The sequence below is a fragment of the Acanthopagrus latus genome, chromosome 6, assembly GCF_904848185.1.
Source record: "Acanthopagrus latus isolate v.2019 chromosome 6, fAcaLat1.1, whole genome shotgun sequence".
Taxonomy (NCBI): domain Eukaryota; kingdom Metazoa; phylum Chordata; class Actinopteri; order Spariformes; family Sparidae; genus Acanthopagrus; species Acanthopagrus latus.
In genome coordinates, this window is record NC_051044.1 from 19,310,714 (window position 1) to 19,335,061 (window position 24,348).

The 24,348-nt window shown below is 39.5% G+C and overlaps 2 protein-coding genes across 2 annotated transcripts; one reads left to right on the plus strand and one right to left on the minus strand.

Moving 5' to 3' along the window:
* Positions 1-402: 402 nt before the first annotated feature.
* On the minus strand, positions 403-18,497 carry LOC119021713 (SPRY domain-containing protein 3-like). The gene is made up of 11 exons (XM_037102180.1): positions 18,393-18,497; positions 16,488-16,634; positions 16,240-16,315; positions 11,985-12,109; positions 10,466-10,598; positions 10,153-10,341; positions 7,351-7,500; positions 4,225-4,282; positions 3,433-3,552; positions 3,220-3,341; positions 403-3,116 (listed from the first exon to the last, which is right to left on the minus strand). Exons 2-11 carry the CDS (start codon positions 16,613-16,615, stop codon positions 2,982-2,984), a joined length of 1,236 nt encoding a protein of 411 aa, XP_036958075.1. The 5' UTR covers positions 16,616-16,634; positions 18,393-18,497; the 3' UTR covers positions 403-2,981.
* A 2,379-nt stretch (positions 18,498-20,876) lies between these two features.
* LOC119020858 (insulin-like growth factor-binding protein 5) lies at positions 20,877-23,020 on the plus strand. Its single transcript, XM_037100565.1, has 4 exons — positions 20,877-21,223; positions 21,753-21,781; positions 21,873-21,992; positions 22,107-23,020. Exons 1-4 carry the CDS (start codon positions 20,914-20,916, stop codon positions 22,209-22,211), a joined length of 564 nt encoding a protein of 187 aa, XP_036956460.1. The 5' UTR covers positions 20,877-20,913; the 3' UTR covers positions 22,212-23,020.
* Positions 23,021-24,348: the final 1,328 nt, after the last annotated feature.

Here is a 24,348-nt window from a genome sequence, read left to right on the forward strand (position 1 = left end):
TGATGTTTTAGATTCTCTAGTTTTATTGCTCACCTTATATAGTGGCACTGTTGAACTGTAAACACCAGTATTGATACTTATATAGCATAGATTTTTCTAAATGTTTTAAGACATCAGAGACACATGTCTGTCACATTAGACCAAATACAATTATTAAGCTTGTCTAAACGGCTTCTTCAGATCATCACTTCTGTGAAAATACTGCAGCCCTTACAAAGGGGTACAACACACTGGGGAGTAGGGAAAGTAATCATTTTACGACAATAACTTGAGGATTGAAATATGAGGTCTGCATTAAAAAAACATAAATCTGATCTCATTTGCATGTGAAGTCAGCAAACGGCACTAATTGTAATAATTTTTAAACATGACCCAACAAAAGTGAGACAAAGCAGCCAGTGGTGCAGTGAATGTAAATAGTCTTTATTTTCTTAACATTATTTTTGGCATTTTTTTTTCTGATTGTTTCAAGTGAAAAGAGACCAAAGTAAACAAGATAAAAGAAACTAACACAGTACATGACAGGATGTACACAGGGGCAGGACAGAGACAGCTGCTGTAATTGTGTTGAGCCTCATGATTAATGACATAAAAGACAAAAAAGTACAGCTAAATTTTAAAGCGTGTGGCAGAGGGCCAGCAGCAGCAGCAGAAGAAGAACATTATCAGCTCCTGTGAACTCACATGCTGACTCACCAATACTGGACGATGACAAAACCAAACCAGAGTACACCCCGTCTACAGTACAGGCTGATACGATGATGTTAGAGTGTTTCCTCAGCACACAGTTAGCAGCACTTGAGCATCACATGAGCATCTCTCAAATCTTTGCACTTCATGGATGCAATTAATCCTTATTCCAATGAATATACCTGCAGGAGAAGGACTCCAACATGGATACAGTAAGGTGTTTTTCAGTGACCTGCAGAGTCCACAGACACGCAACACCTTTGGGACGAGGTGTTGATGCCCATTTCTAACACTTCCCACATGATCCTACAAATGGGTGTATTATTTAATAAAGGAACCAATCTGGATGTTTTCACACAGGCACTTGGCCCATTAAAAGCAGTCTGGTTGTAAAAACATAGATCAAGTTCCTATATCTATTTGTGTCAGATAAAGGGCAAGGTAAGGTAAAAGATAAAACTCTGGAGGTTGTACTGTACTGTTCCATATTTATGATTAACTCAGTTACACAACAGTTTTGGTTAAAAAAAATGGTGTTAGGCAGCACAAAAAGAAAACAACCCCTTAATTTAACTTGACACACGGATCTGACAGGATAACAGTCCAAAGTATTCTACTTTAACAGTCTGCAATTGCACAAAAAATGGATTCCTAAGGAAAACAATGACCCACATTAAAAATGCATTACAGGTTTGTGGCAATCAATGGTTGACTTCAACATACAGCACAATCATTAAAAAATAACCATAGAAAAGTCAAGGTATTTGATTTTCAAATATACCTGAGAGCAGCAAACAGTTACAGTATGGCTTCATTTTAAACATTCAGATCTTAAGTAAAAAGTAGAATATAAATGTTATACCATGTTACATCGTTAATTATTCTTTTCCTGACATGGTTTGACAATAAAAAGAATTGCTCTTCAGAATTTTCCCTTTTTGAGACATTTATGATCCATTTCATCCCAAATACCTCATGATCCACAGGAAATACACCAAATATATGACTAAAAATTAGTTGTTGTTTTTTCTGTGAAGCTCAGGTTTGTCATTAGCTTAGAGATAAGTATTTAATTAAAATGTTCTTGGTTTAATTGTTTGACTGTAAAATACAGGCTCCAATATGTGTATGGTTACACCTGGACACCAAATATCTCACTACTGGAGAACCCAAACTTTTTTCTTAGTAATCTGTTGGGAGTTTTCCATCTGACGTGATTGGTTTTACTGTCACAAATATTCATCCTTAAAGAGTTTGCACTGATTATGACTGTATTTTATGACAATGTTGTCTACAATTAGGTGGGAAAACTGTTATTATTACATTTAATTATCACGTAATTCCTAATGCGTGTGGCTTGCACTTCATGTCAGAACCACAGACACAAAGCAGCTGGTTTTACTGTTTGAGGGAACTCACTGATTTACTGTTTTGTGGAAGACTTTCCGAACACCATCACTCTCACCACTGAGTGTCAGCAACACACCATCAATGAGCTCAGTGTGGCTGCAGGCTGTGGGAGTGACGCTACATATCTGCTGACGTAGATTATAGCTGATAAGAGGGTTGTCTTGGTAGATGTGGTCTGCTCTGATTGATTTGTTATTCTGGTGAGATCCTTTCTGGCATTTGATCTTACTGTATTAACTTTACTTTGTGTGATGGAACACTAATAGTATTTCACCCTCACAGACTACTTGTTTTCTGTATACGCATTTCATCATAAAGCACTTCTTTGAGGCTCGCCTCTTTCAAATAAAGTTCCCAGGGGATTACTGGGTTTAACCTTTCAGGCACAGATTGTTATTTTCATGAGTCACACATGAAGCTACATTCAAGAGAATTTCATAAAATTTGCGAGTTTTGCGTGTTAGATACATTAAAAGGAACATTAAAAGAGCATGGGATACTGAGGACAAATTTGAAGAAGGCACATGAGACAAAGGCGCTATAGGAGACCAAGAGCTGCAGCAGAGTTTTGTGATTGGTTTACTCTCTTTTGTCAGTTGGATGTCACCCTAAATCGCATTTTCCCTCAAATTTAACTTGAGATGCGGTACAGATTTTCCTGAATGACCCCATGCAGGAAGTGTTCCTGAATAACATACATTATTTTGATCATTCCTACAGCATGAGGGCGCCACAGTCCCCTCCTACACTGGAGTGACTTTTTCAAGTAACACCGTTGATTTGGAGGTAATATTTATTGTCCGATCTCCAAAATGTTCCAGAGCTCGATCATTCGTCCGTGCTCTGATTTCATTGCTCAGATTGCATTTCTTACACTCAGTTCAGCCGCTGAGCGGGTGCAGATCCACTCTGACCTTCTCCCCAGTGCTCATCATGCCAATCGTGGGATACAAGCCTCCTACAGGTAAGGCCACTTCTCTGCGGCCCACCACCTGTCCATTTCTGGTGAAGAAGACCTGTTTAAACACAAGGGCATAGTAAAAGGATAGTAAGATTATTTGTACTAAAGGCTTTAGGAGTCCCTTGTTTTGATATTCCAAAGTTTTGACAGCATCTCACCGCAACCTTCTTCCCCTCCACATCTTCTACCTCGTCCTCCTCATCTTCATTGTTTGCATACAAGTCATTCTGAACCTCGCTTGGTTTGGGAAACACCTCGAGATCCCAGTCATCTACGTCATCTGAAAAATAGAAAACAAAAGAAAAGAAAGAAAGTTAAAGACTGAACAAGATGAGACACGTGGCTTTGTAGACCACATACAAGATGTTCACCTCCACCATCAAGGCTGTAGTCACGTGGGAACATGATCCCACAGCCCATTATGTCTCCTTCAAAGCAGCGTGGTCCAAACGGGTCCCCAACCCCGCTGCCCTGGAACAGCTTTCCATCATCTACAAACAACAACAGATTACATTCATGTCACATATATTAAGAAAATACAATCAAGACAAAGCTGCCATGACACAACACAACATCTGCCATTGTTAACCTCTCTAAAAATCTGTTTGTTTGGTTGAGCAGTGTAAAATATCCACCTATTCATTTTCTGAACCACTGATCCTGCTCAGCCTACACACACTGCACAGACAGACTAATTCCCAATCACTCCCACAGTTTCCAGTTTACCTAGCCTGCATGGTTTGAACTGTGGGAGGAAACCGGAGCAACCAGAGGAAACCCACGCAGACACAGGAGAGAACATGTATCAAATATTAAGTTGGGACATTGATAAAGTAGTTCAGTCGGAATTGTTTTCAGCAACACACTGTTCTGTTTGTTCCGACAAGCTAAGCCAAAGAAAGCTGCATAGAAATCAAATATGACTGTTAAACATTTCATTATTATTGATATTGTTATTAATAAAATACTGGCAAACTCCTCTCTCTACTGTTGCCAGAAACACGAGACACCAGTTTGGTGCAGTTACCAATGTGACTGTGGGTGACAAACTTAAATACAAGACAGATTTCAAGACTGGCAACAATGACATAATGCAAGTATTATATGGATTTAACTTGAATGCAAATGCTCACAGAGAAAACACATGTAACATCAGCACTCACCTGCATGATAGGCTATGGACCCTCTGCTCCAACCTGGATGTCTGTTTTTGGGGTAGTCCTGCAAAATAAAAGACAAAGTCACATATTATGATTCATCAACATAACTAGTCTGAACACTGTCCCCATCCACTTCATTACCAAGGCCAAGGGAGTTATGTTTTCACCCGTGTCTGTCTATTTGTTGTTTGGTTTATCGGCTGAATTACACACAAAAAAACTGCAGAAACATGGACAAAGGATTCACATTCATGGCTGATCTCACAATGGGTAAACAAAGGACAGAAAAACTCTACTGTGAGGTGACACCCATCCAGGTGTAGGGATTTTCTTTTCAATACATCAAAAAACAAAAAACTTTTAATACATCAAAATCAAAATATTGAGAAAGAGCACTGAACATTATCTTAAGAAGTTTCCCTTCATCTAATTGGGGGTTACACATAATAGAGATTTGACAACCTGCAGACATCAACTGTAAGTTATATAATTAATCACTAAAATAGGAGTTAAATGAGAAGGTCAGGTTATTGATGTTATGTGATCTGTAACTTTTCAGTCATCACCTGCCATTTACTTCTTCCAGTAGAACTGCAGACATCTTGCATCTATCTTTGGCCATCCTGAAGATCTGTGGTCCCAAACCACCATCATCTGTGACACTGATCAGCTAAACCACCTATTGACTACAGTGACTATGCAGGGAGATATCTATGAAATGTATAATACAACCTGACCTAATATTGACTTTACAGTGAAGTGTAAGTGTAATTATAGCAGGTCTAAAAGCTGTTTACGCTCCCGTGATCAGAGCACTGATGTGATGATGGGCAGGTAAAAAAAAAAATTAGGAGTTAGAAGGAGAAAGCATGAGACAGTAAAAAGGCCATTATAACAGAGAGTAAAAGAGATACGTAATGACTGTTGCGTAGAAAACAGGACTTTCCCTGAAGCAACAAGAGAAAAAGGAATGCACCATCAACAATTGCTCCTTTATCCAATACAAGCAATCATTGAGTAACTGGTGATGGTTAAGCATGAGTTACCCTGAGACAGAGAGAGAAAGATTGAGAGACACCTTTGTTTTGCTTTTTTGCAGCGAAGTAATACTTCCCATCAGCAGGCTGATGCATATTGCAGAAGATGACAGGGGACGGAAAGAAAAACCTCAGGAATGACCGTCTGATGGATTTATAATGCTCCACCGAGAACCGCAGACACATCGAGAAAAACAATTCCTGGAAAACAATCAGCGAAATGACAGAGCTCCATTCTCCACACCGTCTGACCCGAGGGCGCGACATGCCCACACACAGTATCTACCAGCAGAGGAGTCGGGGGAACTGAATGGTAAGGGTGAGGGAAACGGTGATCCGCCACCTCCCAGGCTGTGAGCATTATCACACCTGGCAAAACAGCAGCGTGATTAGCAAGACTGACACTTGAGCAATTAGCATCCATTAACCAAACACAAGATGTCGACATCCAAAGCTGGTATTACGCAGAATGTTTTAACACAATATGGACAAGTTGGTGACGATTTTATGGGAGGCTTAGGGCCTCACAACTATGATGTGTAAACATTCAACAAGTCTTCTCTCAGACTTATTTCCAAAATATGGATCGTCAATCGCTGTCATCAGCACAGATTACAACCACCTGATGCAGCCAAACAAATAAGGATATCCTCCTTTACTTGCTTAGCCTGAGAAACTCCTGCATACTTTCAATTCTCTTCTATTCTTTGATTCTTGTGTATGGTAGTGCTGACTGATAATTCACATTTTCATTCACCATCGCGAAAAAAACCTATGAGGGAGGCATCAGTTTGTGATGTCCAAAAATGAGTTTCTGTCGGTATCAAAGGGTGTGCAAGGTTACATTTTATCAATATGATCTCTTCTTTTGATCTTTATGCTGATGATTCCATCATATATCACTCTGTACAACTGGTCATTAAGAACCTGAAGCGTTCTTTTTATGCTTTCCAGAAAACTTCTCAAGCTGGTACAGGAAGCAATAAAATCAAATGTATGATTTGTCAAAATTAAAAACATAGATTACTGTAATATCAAAATCTCAGTCACAGTTATCAATCAATCACAGTTAATGGATCAAAGTCAGTCAGTGATCATCAAAAAAATGTTTTTCTTTTGAAATACATCCAGCAGATTGTTGAATTAGCTGTTCTAGCCATTTTGGATTATGGTGAGGTAATTTACAGGCATGCCGTTCCCCCAACATTTACTGTAGGCCCTTGGATTCTGTCTACCAGTCATCCCTGAGGTTTATTTCTGGTGACAGCTACAATACTCATCACTGCATCCTCTATTATAAGATCGGTTAGCCTCCTCTGTCTGAGAGACTTCATACTCAGCAGATAATTTCCATCGTATCTAACATCTATGCTACATTGGTCATTTTTTTAACTCACTCCAGTGACTGGCTGGTTATTGAAGTGCCTCATGTTAGGACTGATCTTTGGAAGACTGCTTTTAGTTTGTTAGTGCAGCAGTTTCTTAGTATCATCATCCTCTATCAAGCTTGTGATTGTTGTTTTGGAGATTTGTACTTCCATTTAAATCTTGTTTGCTTTTTGTGTGTTTGCTTAATGTCTCTGTTCATGTTAAGTATCAGGGGAAACGAGGGCCTCTCTCAACTGAATCTCTGAGCCTGAAATCAAGGTTCGAAAGAATGAATTGCCGATTTTCCTCATATCGTGACAGCATGGAAATAGGAAGTGAAATAAGGCAGAAACAGAAGAAACTGAGACAAAAGAACCATCTGATCTTATCTCATAAGTAACCTTTCACACACGAGACTGCAGTACTCTAGTTAACATGGCAGATTAGCATCTAAATGGAAAAACCTGCTTTCTATGGAAAACCAGATGTGGGGATGAAATGAGACAATATTTATTCTGTTGTTAGCTTTTCCTCTTTCGATCATTCATCACTCAGACTGGAAACATTGAGAGCAGTGGTGCATATGAGGAGTGCGATGACGAGGTTTGAGAGGGGGGAAAAGAACTTTTCTTACCCGACAGATAACAACAGAGTGTGTACAGTAAGTGTCACGGCCAACAAAACTGACACGTGATGATTGTGGTGAAAATGAGGAGCCTCTCACCCTGCGTGCCAGCCCCAGGGCGATATAACACTTCTCTCCAGCATCTGTGATCTCCAGTTCATAGTAGTGGAAGCGTGTGTTGAGAGGCCGACGGGCCTGAGCCAAGCCCACGTCCACGATGCTCTTCCCTTTACCCACGTACTCCAGCAGCTGTGGAAATACAGCACAAACATTCAGGTTATGACTCAGTTACTATCCAATAATTTGTTACAATCTTAGCATGAGAGCACTGATTTAAAACAGTATCATGCTGTGCCATCTGGAGTCTTAGGTCATTTTAAAAAAATTTGCTTTATGTTCATCATTAAAAAAAATCCCTTTATTTCATACTTAGTAATGTGCCTAGACTAACTCAACTAAAGGATCTGAATGAACAAAACTTAAACATTCATGATGCCCCTCAGTCTGCTGTTACCTTAATGACTACACACTTTTAGATACAGCTAAACCAATCAATATTTTGATATAATAACAATAGATAAAAAGTGCCACTATGTGCCACTTTTAGCTCATGGTTTCGATTTTCCAGTCTGCAAACTCCAGTCTGATAAGCTGACTGAATGCTGAACATCAGACAGACACGGTTGGCGACTAGCTAGCCGGTGAACAAATTGGAGCACCTTAGGGGTGAAGAGACATATTTCTCTCTGCAGTTCATCGAGACAAACAGAGGGACGATAATGGACTGAAACTTGTGGTGTGACCAAATAAACTCGACTCCAAATGAATACTCATGTACAAACAGACTGATTTGCTGAAGATGTAGCTGCAGTCTTTTAGGGTGATAATACATTATTGTTGCTGTGTATTCATCTTGTTCTGCTGGCCCCTAGTGGCAAAAAAAAAAAGTAAAACATTTATGTAAAATAAATAAATCAATGAATTCAGCTTTAAAGCAAGTCTGTTAGTCTCTTAGTTTTAATACATTCAGGACTTTTGCTTCTACAGCCGTAGCTGGGCTAGCATGACCAGTATTTGCTGGTTCCTAATGTTAGTTAACTTAAATATATTTGGTTGAGATTACAGTATGTTAGCTGACTTAATGATCCTTCTCTACTTGTGTTACTGTTACATATTGCTTTAGCATATAACAACCCTGGTTAGCATGGTTACCACATGGGGATAATGAGGAACTTGCTTTGGTTTTCAATGGAAATTCATTAAAAAAAATTTTGCTTTTAGATTTAAATCTCATGATAATTAGTTTTTTTAATCACTCGAATAAATAAATGTAAACACTACTTAGCTGTGGTCAAGAAATATGCTGAACATAATGCATAATATGTATAAAATTCCTGAGTTTGCACCAGCATCACATTTTCTGACTGTGGCCTGGCTCTCTGCTGTCTTCTCAGTCTGGTAGAGACAAGAGTTGAACAAGAGGAGCGAGCATGTTTTATTCACACATTATCCTATCAGGGAAGTTAGATGATGAGATGAAAAAAAAAATAGGTCGCAACGTCATGCAATTCTTTCTTTCCCGGAAAAATAGGGCAGCATCTGGATTCGTCATCGCTGCGCCGTATTGTTCTGGGACTAAAAGCAAATCTACTGCAACAGAGATAACATAACTGTTTACTACATGCAGTAGAGGAGATCAACACCACCAAAAGCTAAATCCTTTTGCTGAGCAGCATTCACAAATGTCATGAACACACTGTCTGAAGATAACAAAAGACTGTAACACAAGAGTCTAGGCCTAACACCACAGTTGTAGTATGGCTGCCCATTTTCTCAGTTAACTTCACACAGCTCTCATTAACAAACAGTCGGCTGGATGAGATGTCAAAGAAAGAGTGTAGCGATGAAAATGTGTAAAGTCATTAAGATCTCCCTTTAGCACCAATAACAACATGTGTTGGTTTATATTGTACACTTACTTGATAAAGACATATTTTAGTCTCATTTATCTGCATTATCAGACATTTTTCTGGAGAACTTTAACTTGTGTTTTCTTAAGTTCTTCCTTTTCTCACTAGCATAATCTCGAGAGGTAAACAGCAACTCCAGTCTTGTAACTCTGGCTGACCACATTTGGAGTTGATATCAAATCTCTAAACAGCTCTGCCAGTTTCAGTTTATTTGTAGGCAATGTCGGAGTTTGTGTGTCCCTACAAACAGTTTTTAACAGTTTTTGACACACCTGCGTGTCCAATGCATTCACAAATATCAGTAAAATTAAACAGAACAACACCTGCAGTTACCGTTTGGACAGTAACAGAGAAAAAAAAAACACAAATGAGAAACAGAAACCAAGAAGCATAATCCTAAACTTAAGTATGAGCCTTGAAATCCTGCATCCGGCTTTGTTACTGACTTGTTTTTCTGTCCTCACATCTCTCAAGTAGTGTTACAATGTGCACGTGTGTAACTGCTGATTTGCAGGGAGATCAGACTGTGGTTTATGGGCCCAGCATTCATACAGGACAGGGCCAAATTTGTCGAACTGAAGGATAATTAAATGTGAGGGTGGCATAAGGTTACTTGTTCCTGCCTCAGGGCTATTCAGCTGTCATCCCCTCCCATCCTTTTCAATTCAGGTTTTATGCGTATCAACGGCTGAGTCAAACACAAACACTGTAGCCCGGCCGTCACAGGGAGGGGTGGACAATGTTCAATCCAGGATTTCTATATTGACTATGTGAAATAAATAAATAAATAAAAATAAAAATAAAAATAAAAATATATATATATATATATATATATACACACATACACACATACACACACACACACACACACACACACACACACACACACACACACACACACACACACACACACACATTTTTCAGGACTCACTGTGCCAGTCACTCTGACGTCATGAAGACGGCCCCAGTCCTCTTCATGACTATCCACTATCATCTGCCCATCATCCTCCTCTGTGCCCCATTCAGCGTTCAGGTCCAGCTGCACTTCTTCCCCCAGAGAGTGCATACCCACAGCAGGGTAGAGACCGTCCGGAGCTGCTGGGACCTCCACACTGCCGACCTAGGCACACATTCAAATTCTGTATTTTTGAGGAAAAGTAGCTGGGAACACTCACGTGTAAAACTGTACTGGCTAAATAAATTCTGTCTAAGGTGAAGAAATATGATGGTAATGGAGCACTTACTTCTTTGCCATTCTTGGTAAAAAACACTGTTAACTGTCCGTCATCAGAGTCCAGGGATATTCCACAGCCGATTCTGTCACCTCTACAGCATTTTGGACCGAACTGCTGACCCACAGTGTTGCCATTATACAGCCTGTGGAAAGACAATTTGGAGAGGTTCAATGGCTGATCATTAATCATTTTCAGTGTTTTTAATCTAATGTTTGCACTTGAGCTTTTACTAATGTGTTTTTATTGTCATGTCTGGTTAGTTGCAGTGGTTAACAACACATTTCTCCTATGGGAGACAGCAAGGTTACCTACATTTCTGCAGATACAGAGAGAAACATCAGAAGACACAAGTAACAGAAGATGAAGGTGGAAAAGGGTTAACAATCTGCAGCTCATTTGTGTAATCTGCTTCTGTTTAAGTTATATTTTCTACTGTAAATGTTTACTCAACTTGGTGTTTGCACTGATAATTGCATTGCATGCTCACTTGGATTTTAATTGCTCAGCCATGGACTCAAAGAAATCCAGCCGGAAACATTTGCTGCATGTCGTCAGCCCTGGATTACAGATAGATAACTCTTGGCCCCATATATGCACTATCTGATAAACAAACAACAACAAAACTACTCAAATGCCACACGGTTACTATTTAACATAAATTTAGTTGGGTAGGTAGTTATCTATTTATATTTTGGTATTCATACACAATTGGTTTGTCCTGCACCTATAAAAAAAAGTGAAGTTAACTTACAAATGTCTGTTAAACATTGTTTTAACTAGGCAGTTCTTTTTCTCCACTATCTGGGCCCTTTTGTGGCAATAAGGCCTGAGGCATGTGCGTAGAATGCCTCAATCCTGCCCAGCCTGTTGTTGCTGAATTCCCTCTCCCATCATCTCCTTTTATCTTTCTACTGTCAAAGCTCTGATGTCCACATACAATTTTAATAACTTCCCTGTGGTGGAGCAAGTAGTGTTCGTGTGCTCTCAGACTGACTGTAACAAGTGTTGTACTGTGTTCTCATCCATCAACAGTTTATTATTGTAAACACCAGAAAAAAGAGAAAGAAGGGTAGATAACCAAATATGTACATGAAGTCCTGGTGTCAGTCTGACATAAATGTGTAATGTTCTCTAACCTTTGTCCACTTCCTGAAACATGACCACATATTGTCTTGTAACATTGACTGACGAAGCTCTTTCTAAAAGTAGTCAGAGATTCTGAGAACTGAACATGAATTGTGCATTTTTCCCCTTAGTCAAGAGTTTCCCAAATTCATCCCAGTCTCACTAACAGACCCTGAAACCACATAAAGTAGCTTCTCTTGATGATGAGTATGGACAGGAGGAATGATTACAGCCAAACAAACCTGTTTCAACGTTAATATCTATACCAGCCTAGTGTTTATAGACAGACTCACGAGATGAGATGTAGCATATTCATACGTTATTTGGCTTCATCTCCATGCCAATTATCATTATAAACACGTTAAGTCTACAGTATGTCAGAAATATCAGCATTGTCACATACTTGCCATCATCAGCATGAAAAGCCACAGAGTTTGGGAGCCAGCCCGGCTGATGGTCCAGTTTGTACATCTGAGGCACCAAACCAACAGCAATCATTCCTCTCACACCTGTATCGATGATGGTCACCTGCAAAGGCCATAAGTAATCATAAATTTTGATCATAATGAATTATAAATTATTACCAGAAAATATAAGAAAAAAAATCTTATTTTTGGGATGTCTCTAAACATTTATGTGACCAAATGTTGAAAGACTGAATCAGAATTGGCTGAATTGACCAGCTACATTCAGAAGGAACTTGACTCATGTTTGTCTTTGCTCCCACAGGAACAGACATACAGCTAAAGACAGGGATAACAAAGCCCAACAAATAAAGGTAGTAGTAACAGGCACTTGTTTCTGCTATATGTAACTTCAGTGAGTTGGCAGGATCACAGAGTTACATACATGTTTAGTTCAACATACAACACATTGCACTGTTATGACGTAATGACTTTTGGTTGTAGTCAGCACCCACATTATGTCTGAAACATTGGTACAGACCTGGAAGTTGTATTTGTACGACAGTGACGTTGTACTCAGAAATTGTGGGGGACACCAAATACGGAAAATGCAATTTTCTACATAATGTTGCTTTAAGATTGGAGAATGCACAAGACAGTAATGTACAAGTAAGTAAAAATGTGTCTATATCTAAATAGTCACTACTGACCAACAAGGTAATAAAAACTTGTATACAAGTCAAGCGTTCTTAAAATTGTAAACATTAGAAACAGTGCAAAGGTATAAATAGTGATTATGTAGAGACAGGCTGTCATTACATTCTATAAACTTTGGAGGCGTGAGCATCACAGCCAGTAGCTTCAGATATGAATGTTTCTTCTTCATGATGCGGTGAGTCATTTTATTCTTCCTCTGACACATCTTAGGACGCCACCCGCGAATGTAAAAGATGCTGTTGTCACATCCACATCCGATGTGTCATGAACTCCTCTAACAACACACTGCTAACTGTGGAGAGACTGAGGGAGAGGAGGACTAGTTTTTCAGAACTTCTTTTATTTCCTTCAGTGGATGTTGTCATGTGAGGGTGATACAGCCACTGTGATAAATGGCATAGTATGTGCAGTACTAATGTTATGTTTACAAAGAAATAGGTTTTTAGCAAACATGTAATTGACGTAATGCTACTGCTATGCTAGCAGGGCTCAACATGACCATGCTACTGTGTGGTTTGGTCAGGTATTATGTTCATGTTTGCCACCTTAGAGTTTGGTATGTTAGCATGCTTATATTCGACAATTAGCACAGTATAGCTAAGGCCCATTAGGTTCATTAGTTTTGCAGTTATTCTATGACAAACTGAAAAAAAATCCTGAGGGTGTCAGGAAATCACCAAAGTCAGAGAGAGTCATCCTCTGGGTACCATGAATGGGGCTAACTTGTTTACAGCAATCCATCCAGTCGTTAAGATAAAAGTAGTGAAGCACAGTTTTACAGATTTTGAGCCGCAGGTTTATATGCCATTATATTCTACTTTTAGGTTTGACACGGCTCTTGTTTTCACTTCATGAAATTTCCAAACCAACATTATAGTATCTGTTTGTACAACATTGCATGTTGGTTCAATGTGAAAACCCTCCAGTAAAGAGCTGGCTTTCACCGTTGTTATCATAACTGAATGCTGACCATATGACATCATCCCTAGGGAGCCCAACATGGACACACTGCAATCGGAGCACTGCTGGCAAATCCAGGGCGAGGAGAAGAGGAAACTTTTTAAGTTCTTTCCCATGACCTCAGCAGTGGTCTCCTGAGAGTAAGTAGTAAGTAATATGTCCCTATTGTCTGTGTCAGTGTAAACGTGCAGAAGACAAAAATCTACAATCAGCACCTGCTTTACAGTCATTCATTTGCTCATATGCACATTTACGTAAATGGCTTCCTATCTCCTCCTACGTGACTCTCACAAAGTGAGTCACAACAATGAAACACATGTGAGTTTAAAAGGTTGAACGGGTAAGTTAGTGTTTCACTTCAGGTCCAACCGGGGGCAGGATGTGTGTGTTAGGCAAGTTTGAACACGGTTTACTCTGAGTAACAGTCACGGTCTCAGGATGTTTGTGCACTACAGTGTCTATTAGGAAGAGCAGTGAAATAAACAAACCAGCACATGATTTGTAAATGAGCCGCAACTTTTTTGGCTCTCTGAAACCAATTTGTCAGGGCTGAGGGAAGAAAGCCTGCATCTGATTAGAGTTAAAGTGAAAAGCACCACTGTAACTCTGATATACTGTATCTGTACTATTGTTATAGTATGAAGTTCAGTATTGACCTTTCATACCAGTTTTTGTAGTTGCTAGTTGAGGCTGTTTACAAAGAGAGTGAGAATCTGACTCCGCTGTTGTCAACAGCACAGTATTATATATTTCAGCCACCCAAGCATCAACTAAGACTTGTTTGTGATGTTTTAGAAGAAGCGATTGTATTCATGAGACCCAATTTTACAGAAATATTTTCCACCAGCTACAGCTAATAAAACCTACTCAAAAGTGCTGTAATTTCAGCCGGCAAAATTATTGGTTTCCAGCAAGAGATGTCATGCCTCCTTTTGTCTGCCTTCATCTCAAAACAAGGACTCATTGTTGTAAAATGAACTACCTTCGTTATCATTGTAGACTGAATAAAGTTTGGTGATAAAATGGAGGGCTTTTCACACATAGCAACAGTTGCTAAGGGAGGCAGGGTTTAGTTACAACACACTTTGTATGAAGTGAATCGATGTTAAAACTGCAGGACATGTTTGTGACCCTGGTGATAAAATGTACTGAGTGTCTGGAAGAATAACGCTCACCCTACTTCCCTTCTGATCCAAAAATATATTCCTCCCAGTCACAGGCTTTACGATAAAAATGATGCAATCAAAAGACATCAAGACATGTTTTCATAGCCTGTGTCAACATCAGAGATGTTATGGAAGAGGTTCAAACTGGAAAACCCACTCAGCATGCAAAAGTGAAAATTATCGTTGCTGTTATTTGTTCAACACCTGAACCTGCCTCTGACATTTTGTCATACATGATTTTGACAAATGACATGAAGAATTGGTGTTAACTTCAGTAATTACTGTACACCCAGTCCCAACACACAACATAAAGGGTGCTGCCAAGTATTTACAAATCTGATTGCAAACTTACAGATGTTTAGTCTTGCAAAGAATGTCAGATGTTATTTTTCATTGTGGCTCAACAAGATGACGGCAAACAAGCAGACGTGACTCTCAATGACAGAGCAAGAGTTGGGTCCGAAAGCTACAATAAATTCTAGAAAGTAAATGTCATCATTACAATCTATATAGTGTAAAAGAAATCAATGTACTTTATAACTTTCTACTTAGGGCAAATGACACGAAAAGTGGATCATCTGTGTTTCAAATGCAAAGCAATACATTTACACCAAATAATAATGACAATTTATTTTTTGTTTTCTTGAATGTATCTGAGCTGAATCCTCAGTTAGTAGAAAACAAATGCTTGCAGTCGAAAATTGCTCTGCTTACTCTTAGATCTGAGGAGCTCCTCCATTTCTGTGCACTGCATTGTGGGACAATAAGTGTCCTCTAATACCTCAGGCAAAAATGTATTTGTATGAATATTCACAGCACTGATTACATATTATTTTTCCATTACAAGCTCAAAACCTCTGCTGAATTTTCTAAATGAGGACATGGGTCATTTATTAGTACTTCACTATAAAAACACCCCATTACATACTGATGTTTACATTATAATACAGTAGTATAGTATTAAGTATAGCTTAAATTCTTTTGATTAACTCCCAGATTGTTTCACTTGTATCGCCATTTGGAATAAAGTGACTCATGTACAAACAAGTCTGAGAAATATGGCCATTTTATCATCCCACAAGCTTAATAAAGTTCATAATTAAAAGCATCCTGAATACATTATATAGCTGGCATGAATTCAAGAAACCTTGCAGGACTTAGGCTGATAATTACAACAATAAAGCTGCTACAAACTGCGGTGCATAATAAAAAAACAGCTCAGCTTAGAGAGTTATACTGGGGTTCTTCACTGAATATCACATTGAAACCCATAAAGACCCAAAGTAGAGAATCATTGTTAATCAAGCAAATTTACAAGTAAAATCAAGTCACTAAATAACAAGTCTGCCGGTATCTTTTAATTGTCACTGCTACACTATACACAGACTGAAAAGAAAAGATCATCTCTTACTTCATAGTAGCGATTTCTTCTCGACAACGGCCTGGCTGCCACAAAACAGCCAACTTCATCTGAATTCCCATGATACCTACAGAAAGATCCAAAAAGTCAAACTAAATATTACAATAACCATCACTTCTGCTGATAGCAACCAAAGTGGAGTGCTGACTCAGCAAGTGAAGGAAAGGCTTCAGTGTATAATAAGGGACTCAACCTCATGAGTTTCAGACTCTCACGGTGGTGTCGCTCATCACTGTTACCTGAGTATGTCTCCATCTCTCAGCATCCTTTTGAGTCGCTCCCGGTATCGCACTGCTCGCACTTCACGAATTTCTCGAATTCGCCTCCTCCAGTTCAAAAAGCGATAATGAAGGTTTATGTCGTCCATGTTTTAAAATCATCACAATCTGGGACAAAAGAAAAAGATGTTTCACTGCTTCAGAGAATCACATATATCATCTGACACTAGATCTAACGACAAAAGGCTATTCATGTGCATATAATTTGTTCATGATGATTTATTTGACTGAAATATCAAACTGATGACTCAAATGTTTGTTAACTCAATCCTCATAGCCACAGATGCTGTTGGAGAAAACTTTCAGAAAACAAGAGCACTAGTAACAGCACAGGTCCTCCTTAAAATCACAGCAAACACCTCTGATCACAACATGATTAACACTGTTGCCTGACAACAGGAAGGACCTGGGTTTGAACCTCAGGCCGAACCCTTCCCGTGAGGAGTTTGTGCGTTTGTGTTTTTCCATTTATATTTAATCCCACATTCCAAAGACAAGCAAAGGCCTGGACAGTGACTGTACACTGCCAACAGGCATGAACGTGAGTCCCCTGTTCGTGTTAGTCCCAGGATGGACAGGTGTGGGTGTCTTCCACCCAATGTCAACTGTGACTGACTGACTCAAGTATCGACTGACTCCTCTGTTACTAACAGACACCCTGACTCAGTGATGTGTTTCTGGTCTTTCTCTGCCTGAAACACTGCAACATTTTAACATATCTCACTGGTGTAGGGGGCAAGTAATGATTATGTCCTTTACTAATGAGTTGACTTTTTACAAGAATCAATCAATTAATCTTTTAGTATATTAAATGTCCATGGGCAAGGGCTGAAACTAATCATCATTTGGTTAATCTGATGATTAATTTCTAGATTAATTGATTTGCTTTGGAAATTTCACAACACAGTGAAAAGTGACGATCACTGATTCCCAAAGTCCAAGATAACGTCCTCAAATGTCTTGTTTCATCCAAAACTCAACAATAATCAATTTATTACCGAGGAGGAGAAAAGAAACCAGGAAATACTCAAATTTAATGAACTGGAATCAGAGAATTTTAACCCTAACCCTTCAAAAATACTCAAACCAATTTATCGATTATGAAAACATCTGGCAATGGATTTAATAGCTGACAACTAATTGATGAATTGGTAAATTGTTGCGGCCCTAAGACAAAGAAAAATGACTCAAGTGATGAGTTGATTTACAGGGACTAAGAATACTTGATATTTGTGTTTAAGTCATATGAATATCAGATCATTTTTCTGTTAATCAACTGATCGATTGATCGTTTCAGCTAAATGCTGGTCAACTACATATCATCATGCTTTCTCCTGTCAGGTTATGTACTCCAAGCCAGGATGAATCAGGTGAAAGAAACTTTTTTCCATTCACAGTCATAACATAAAACAAAAGTATTTTACTGTGTGGATTTTGACTCCTTGGTAACATTTTTAGTTTCGTCCCACAACGTCGGAAAATCTGATCTTTTCGGAGCCTAAGAAAGTGAAAGTAAGTAAAGGGCAACTTCTTTCCAAAGTGGTAACGAAACCAACTTTTCAGCCAGATACGACTAATTGAAAATAGTAAATGCTGTAAATGTCAATGTGTTTCGATAGAGTAAACAAATATTCAACCTCATATGATCATTTGATGTGGGTTAACTGCGATGAAGCGATGTCCGAGCCTAACCTAAACGCAGCATTGCATTTCCCAAACTACGGGGAGGACTATGTTGGCCGGCTAGCTGCTTTCAGCCACACAACGTTATCGCGCTGTGCGGCCTATAGTGTCCCGTAAACATGACTACACATCAGGTTTCACACAAACTACTAACAACCTATTCTTCTCATGTTGGTTCCTTACTGTTTTTAAACTTGTAACGCGCCGTCCTTCGGTTTTTCTTCCAATTTTAAGGAGGTGAAGTCTGTCACTTTATGTCCAACCTGCGCTGCCGGAAGTCCCGCCCTCTCGACCAATCACAGCGTAGGATGAGGACAGCGTCGTTAACCTGTGCAGTGCCGTGTGTGCGCGCGTCTGTGTGTGCATGTGCACGCGTGTGTGTTTGGTTTTACAGTTGGCGTTTTACATATTCTTTTACATATATTTTACATGGAGAGTAACACATATAATGTAAAAGAGAAACATTGTTACCTCAAAGTTTTTATGAACACTTTTTATTTTATACAAACATGATACTATAAAGTTTAACTGTATGGGATAAGACTACTCTTGAATAACAAATTTTTACAGTCATATTGTATTTTTGGGGAGGTGAGAATCACAGAGTGGCTAATGATGTGCTTTTCTATACACTAAGAGAGATATTCCATTGAGGTCAGTTTCTCTTTGGCGAAACGATCTATGAGAGACATAAAGATAAGAAAGTATTGTTTGGTACCTAACCTTTCACTGATGCAATGGCCCCTTCACGGTGAACATATGCTGCTATAAGTAAAGGGTATAACGTGTGGGCAATTTGGGTAAAATCTTATATCACCGTGTAATTGTATGTTGTTATATTTATACAATAAATTAAACTGGCTGGTGCAATGTCTAGAACATTAATTAAATTGATGTTAAATGTAAAATCATACATAAAATGCGTAAAAGAAAGATCAAATGGGAGAGTTTTTGTCAAAAAAAAAATCAAGATATCTCATTACACTCATGCAAATAAATCCTATTAATTCAGCATCGCCCACAGAGGACTAATACATCCTGAGGTATTAAGGGATGATAAATCATTCAGATCAAGTAGTCTTATCTCGACTTAAGAGATATCTTTCTGTTCAATCCCTGGGTAACTAAGTTACATTTGTATTTAAGATTTAGTGTTCACAAGCTGGAAAAATAATATATCAAGTTGGAAGACTATCAGATTTTTTAAGATCGCGTCCTCTAATTTAATCTGTTGTGACTCACAGACAGTGGAATTTGCAGGGTGGGACTCGTTGCTCGTGGCTATTAATGTCTTAGTCATGCAACCTTGAGTGGCACTCCTTCAGCCTCTCAGTGTCGGCCGTTTCCTCTAAATCTTTAGCCCTGGAGTTACAGCCACTGTAAACACGCTCAGTGAACAAAGTGTTTGTTTAGTGGTTGCTATTTAAAGACAACGGTGAAAACAAGGACGATGGGTGGACGTTACTAAATACTTTTGCGCCCAGTAGTGTAACTTGGTATTTTATCACAGTACCCGTACTTCTTAAAACATTTCATAACTTTATTTGTACATTTTCTGTTAGTCTTTAATTGAATATGTGTTTAACTCCATTTCAAATCATGCTCAAAGTGCTGTGTTGGGGGCAGACTATAATCACCATAAACTACACGGTACTGTAACAAAACAACTGACCATAGAGAAGAAAAAACATTTTAACTGGTTTAATTGGTACTCAGTAGGGTCACACTAAGTTTAACTGTTTGCATTACATTTAAACAGGCACAAAGTAGTTTTTGGAGAAGAAATATCTACAATATTAATGAGGTAATAACAGAAACTTTCCATTAAGTTCAGCATGTTTATTCAGTTGATTCAGTCATGAAAACAGAGTTTGTTTATGTAGTTTAAAAAGAAATCAGTCAATGAGTAGCATCATTTGGAAGTACAAGTAAAACTGGTGTAAATTATAACAGCTGTATAATAAAGTAAATACACAGCTAACACAATATGTGTACTTAGTTACATTCCACTACTGCTGATGGCTTCACTTTTACAATTGCTTTGTTACTTAAACTTGTGTTGTTCGTTCCAGTTTTCAGCTACAATGAATAGTGACTCATTATAAGACACATGATCTGATCAATATATAAATTCTGTATAGACAGACTACAAAAAAATTCGAATTGGTGTTTCACTGTCATGATGAACGGCAGTGATTTTAAACTTGCATGCTGAATTCCTTGTCTGCTGAGCCATGATTGGCTGCTTACACCGAAGCATCACCTCTGTTAATAAATCAGCCTCTCAGTGGGGAAAAGGCAGAGCAACGGAGGAGCGTACGCAGCGATCACTCTGTGATTTATGTCGGTGTAGAAAACATTACTATCCTGGAAGATGACAGACAACAAATGGTATGAGCATGCGTGAGAGTGCGTGTCAGAGACAAGGGGAAACGGGGAGTGCTCAGCTCTGTGGAAATGAGAGGGAAAACTAACATTCTCCATCACGTACCCTCCCATACCTTTCCCCACTGCTCTTTAAAAGCTGCTGCCAGTGGTGTCTGTCAGCCTCATTATCACTCTGTCTTGGCTTGAGGGAATTACCGTCCACATTGCGACACACACACAAACTGCAGGCGTCCTAACAGAAACCAACAATCACAAAGTCAGTTGTAGGGGACTGCTACCATCGCTTAGTGGACCTCTTCCAGACCTCCAGTGTGAGATGCTCCTGTGTCTGAATATCCTGGTGCTGCTCCTCCTGCAGCCGGCTCTGTCACTGCCGCTGACCACCCCGTCCAGAGGATGCCCCACCTGTAAATCAAAGACCACAGAGAGTCAGCCGTCTGTAGATTCAAACACCACCTCTCTGGCTGTTGGAGAACCGTGTGGGGTCTACACTCTGAGCTGCGCCCAAGGTCTACGTTGCGCACCACAGGAGGATGAGCTGAGGCCCCTCCGCGCCCTGTTGGAGGGCAGGGGAGTCTGTACGAACGCCAGCAGCATCGGCCCGACTGAAACTGTCCAAACGGCAGGTAAGAGTCCCACATTGTGCCTGATGATGACGATGACGATGTTCTTATTGTGTTGATTTTTAAAACTGGCACTCATAATTACCTTATTTGTCAGTTTTTGACAGTTTCACCACCGTACAACTTACATTAAATCAACAAATGAGTGTTGATCAGACTTCCCGTAGCCTGAACATGTGCTCGTGAAAGTCAACAAAATATTTGGCCACAAGAACACACCTGTGTTTACACGCCGAGTTTATTTTTTCCATTGCCAACAGCTCCCGGGCACGCTGTTACATAAAAACAACCGCATAACCAGATGTAGCGAAATATGACAGCAGTTTGCAAGAAAAATGTTTTTATGGCTCAGTGATTGTGGTATAAACTTTTATTTGTTTTCCAAGATGGGCGTTACGGTTCATCTATTAGTGCGTTTAGTTTTACTCGTGCTGCACGTTGACTAAGTGCATTGAAAAAGATAACAAAAACCGGTTTACTTACAGTAATAAGTGACCAAATGATGAATGTTTTTGTCTTTATTTCAACCTAGCAACAGCACCTACTGAGGATCCAAATGAGGTAAAAATCCTTTTTGTCTAATGGGCTCAATAACTCAGAGAAACGGCACACTGGGCTCGCACTTACACGAATCTGCTGTCTCTCCCTACAGGCTCCTTGTCGTAAACTGCTCACTACACTTATCGAAGGTCTGGACGCCCATGTATTCGACCCGAATCACGACATCTACATGCCCAACTGTGACAAGCGCGGCTTCTTCAGAAAGAAGCAGGTGAGTTTACAAACAAGGCGAAATTACAGGAAACCGCTGAAAACCTTTCTGCGGACACGTGGCTCGTGTTTCCAGCTGCATAAACACATTCATGTGTTTGTTGTGTTGGTGCAGTGCTGGTCGTCTCGAGGTAAGCAGCGTGGCAAGTGCTGGTGCGTGGATCAGAACGGCATGCCGGTGACCTCGAAGACTAAACAGAAGGGCGGACTGAGCTGCTGAGATGGACCGAAGCAGAGGAGGCTGAGGCGTCGATACGAGATAAAGATGAAGGAACACCACACAGAGTTTAAAGGAGCTCTGCACAGTCTCACATTTCACTCACCAGCAGCCAGAAGCAGCTCTCCACCAATGAGAGCGCTGCCTTGAAAACAGGTGTAACTTTGTCTCCTTGCGCCCTCTACTGAACATATTAGGCGTGTATTGATAAGATATTCCTATAACATCCACTTCTATTAGATGTCAAATTTGATCAATATTTGAAAGTATCTCGTGGAAAGAGACTCTAATGAGATGATTTGTTCTAACCCGGACCCTCTCCTGCCCAAACACTAGCCCAATAACACTTCCTTTAGTACTAATATATTCAATTAAATCAACCAAGCTTCAGGAGCATCATGATTTGATCACTCTATTGTATTTATAGCCTACGTATATTTTCAGTATTTTATTTTACATTGGAACCACTGTAAGTGTTTTACTGTAACTGCTGTACAAAATCTCAAGATGTAACCCTATTTATGTCACTTTGAATGTGATATTCTATTTATGTTAATATTGCCAATGAACAAATAATTTATCAGTGGTTGCCTATAAGAACAGATACCTGAGGTGTTATTTTGAAAGCCTGAATTGTTTTTTTTAACGCAGAATTGAATGGGGGCATTATATGGGGGCGTTCATATTTTTCTTACTGCTTTTTTTACTTATTTATTATCATTGTTTTAACTGATGCTCTCTATTTTTGCTATCCCCTTTGCTGCTGTAATAATGCACATTTCCCCATTGTGGGACAAATAAAGGATTATCTTATCTAATCTTATCTTGTCATTATTGTGAGTTTCTTTTTTTGGAATTCATTAAGAAAATGTGCTTGTCCAATAGAGATTCAACTGAAGATCTGGGGATTTTTCAGTTTCAAGATCATACTGACGGTTCAGTGTCTTGTAACTGGGTGAACGGTGTCTCTGTCACAGCTTTCACTTGTTTCTGCACTATGGAACTTCAGTGAGAGGGTTACATGCATGTTCACTTCAACATACAAGTTTTTAACACATAACATTGTTATGATGTAGGGAGCCTTGTTTGTAGTCGGCATCTACATTACATCCTACCAACTATTACAGATCTGGATCACTCAGAAGCTGCGCGGGGCTCTCAGGGTAGAGGCTGTGCTGACTGTGAAGCCCCGAGAGGCTAATTTATGCACAATATAAACAGAACTGACTGGACTCTTTGGGCTTAATGATCCTTTAAAGGAAGCAGTATGAGAAGGAAAGTGACTGTTCGCTTGACCTGCTCACAACTGAAGTCCACACTGAGGTGATAAACTGTGATGTCAGCCCGGCTGATGCTCACTTTTTCAACCTGATTATTGTTATCTCATGTGTTAAATGACGTACAGTATTTACACTGAAATAGTAAACTTCACTCAGAAAGTAATACTTGCAAATTACCCATAGCATCTTCATCGGAATTATAATCTCAAAAAAAGTGTGCTTCTTTTTTTCAATATCTTTTTGGCTGTTTTATGGCTTTATTTGTATAAGACAGCTCAGAGGTTACAGGAAACAAGATAACAGGTCAGAATCAGACACTGGGCCGCTGCATAGAGGACGAAGCCTCTGTATGTGGGTCGCAGCTCAGTTGCCCCAAAAAAGTGCTTCTATATTAGCGAGAACAACATACGCGCCAGTGCCAATATATCTGTGATAGGCCAGTAGTCAGGCTCTACACATACCGCTTCACCTCGAGCCAGAGGGGTTGCTATACGCGTCACTGAACATGTTGCAACTTAAAGGATGAGTTTGCCCCAGATTTTTGAATTAAGTCATTATTTACTCCCCACGCCGATGGAAAGTCAGGTGAAGTTTCTCAGTCCACAAAACATTTCTGGAGCTTCACAGCAAAATAGGATTGCAGCATGCTCAACTCAAGTACATGGAGACTTGTTTAAAACATGAGAAAACAAACCCCCCAGAATGGCTGTTTACAGCTTATCTGATCTTCGATTACTTCAGGCGATCTGTAGGGAGCTACTTTGTGCCCTTATTCCCATTATATTAGTTTTTCCCTTCAAAACAAGTCTCCATCTGCCTCAGTGGTTTAGGACAATGCTGCCACGCTGTTTTGCTTCAGA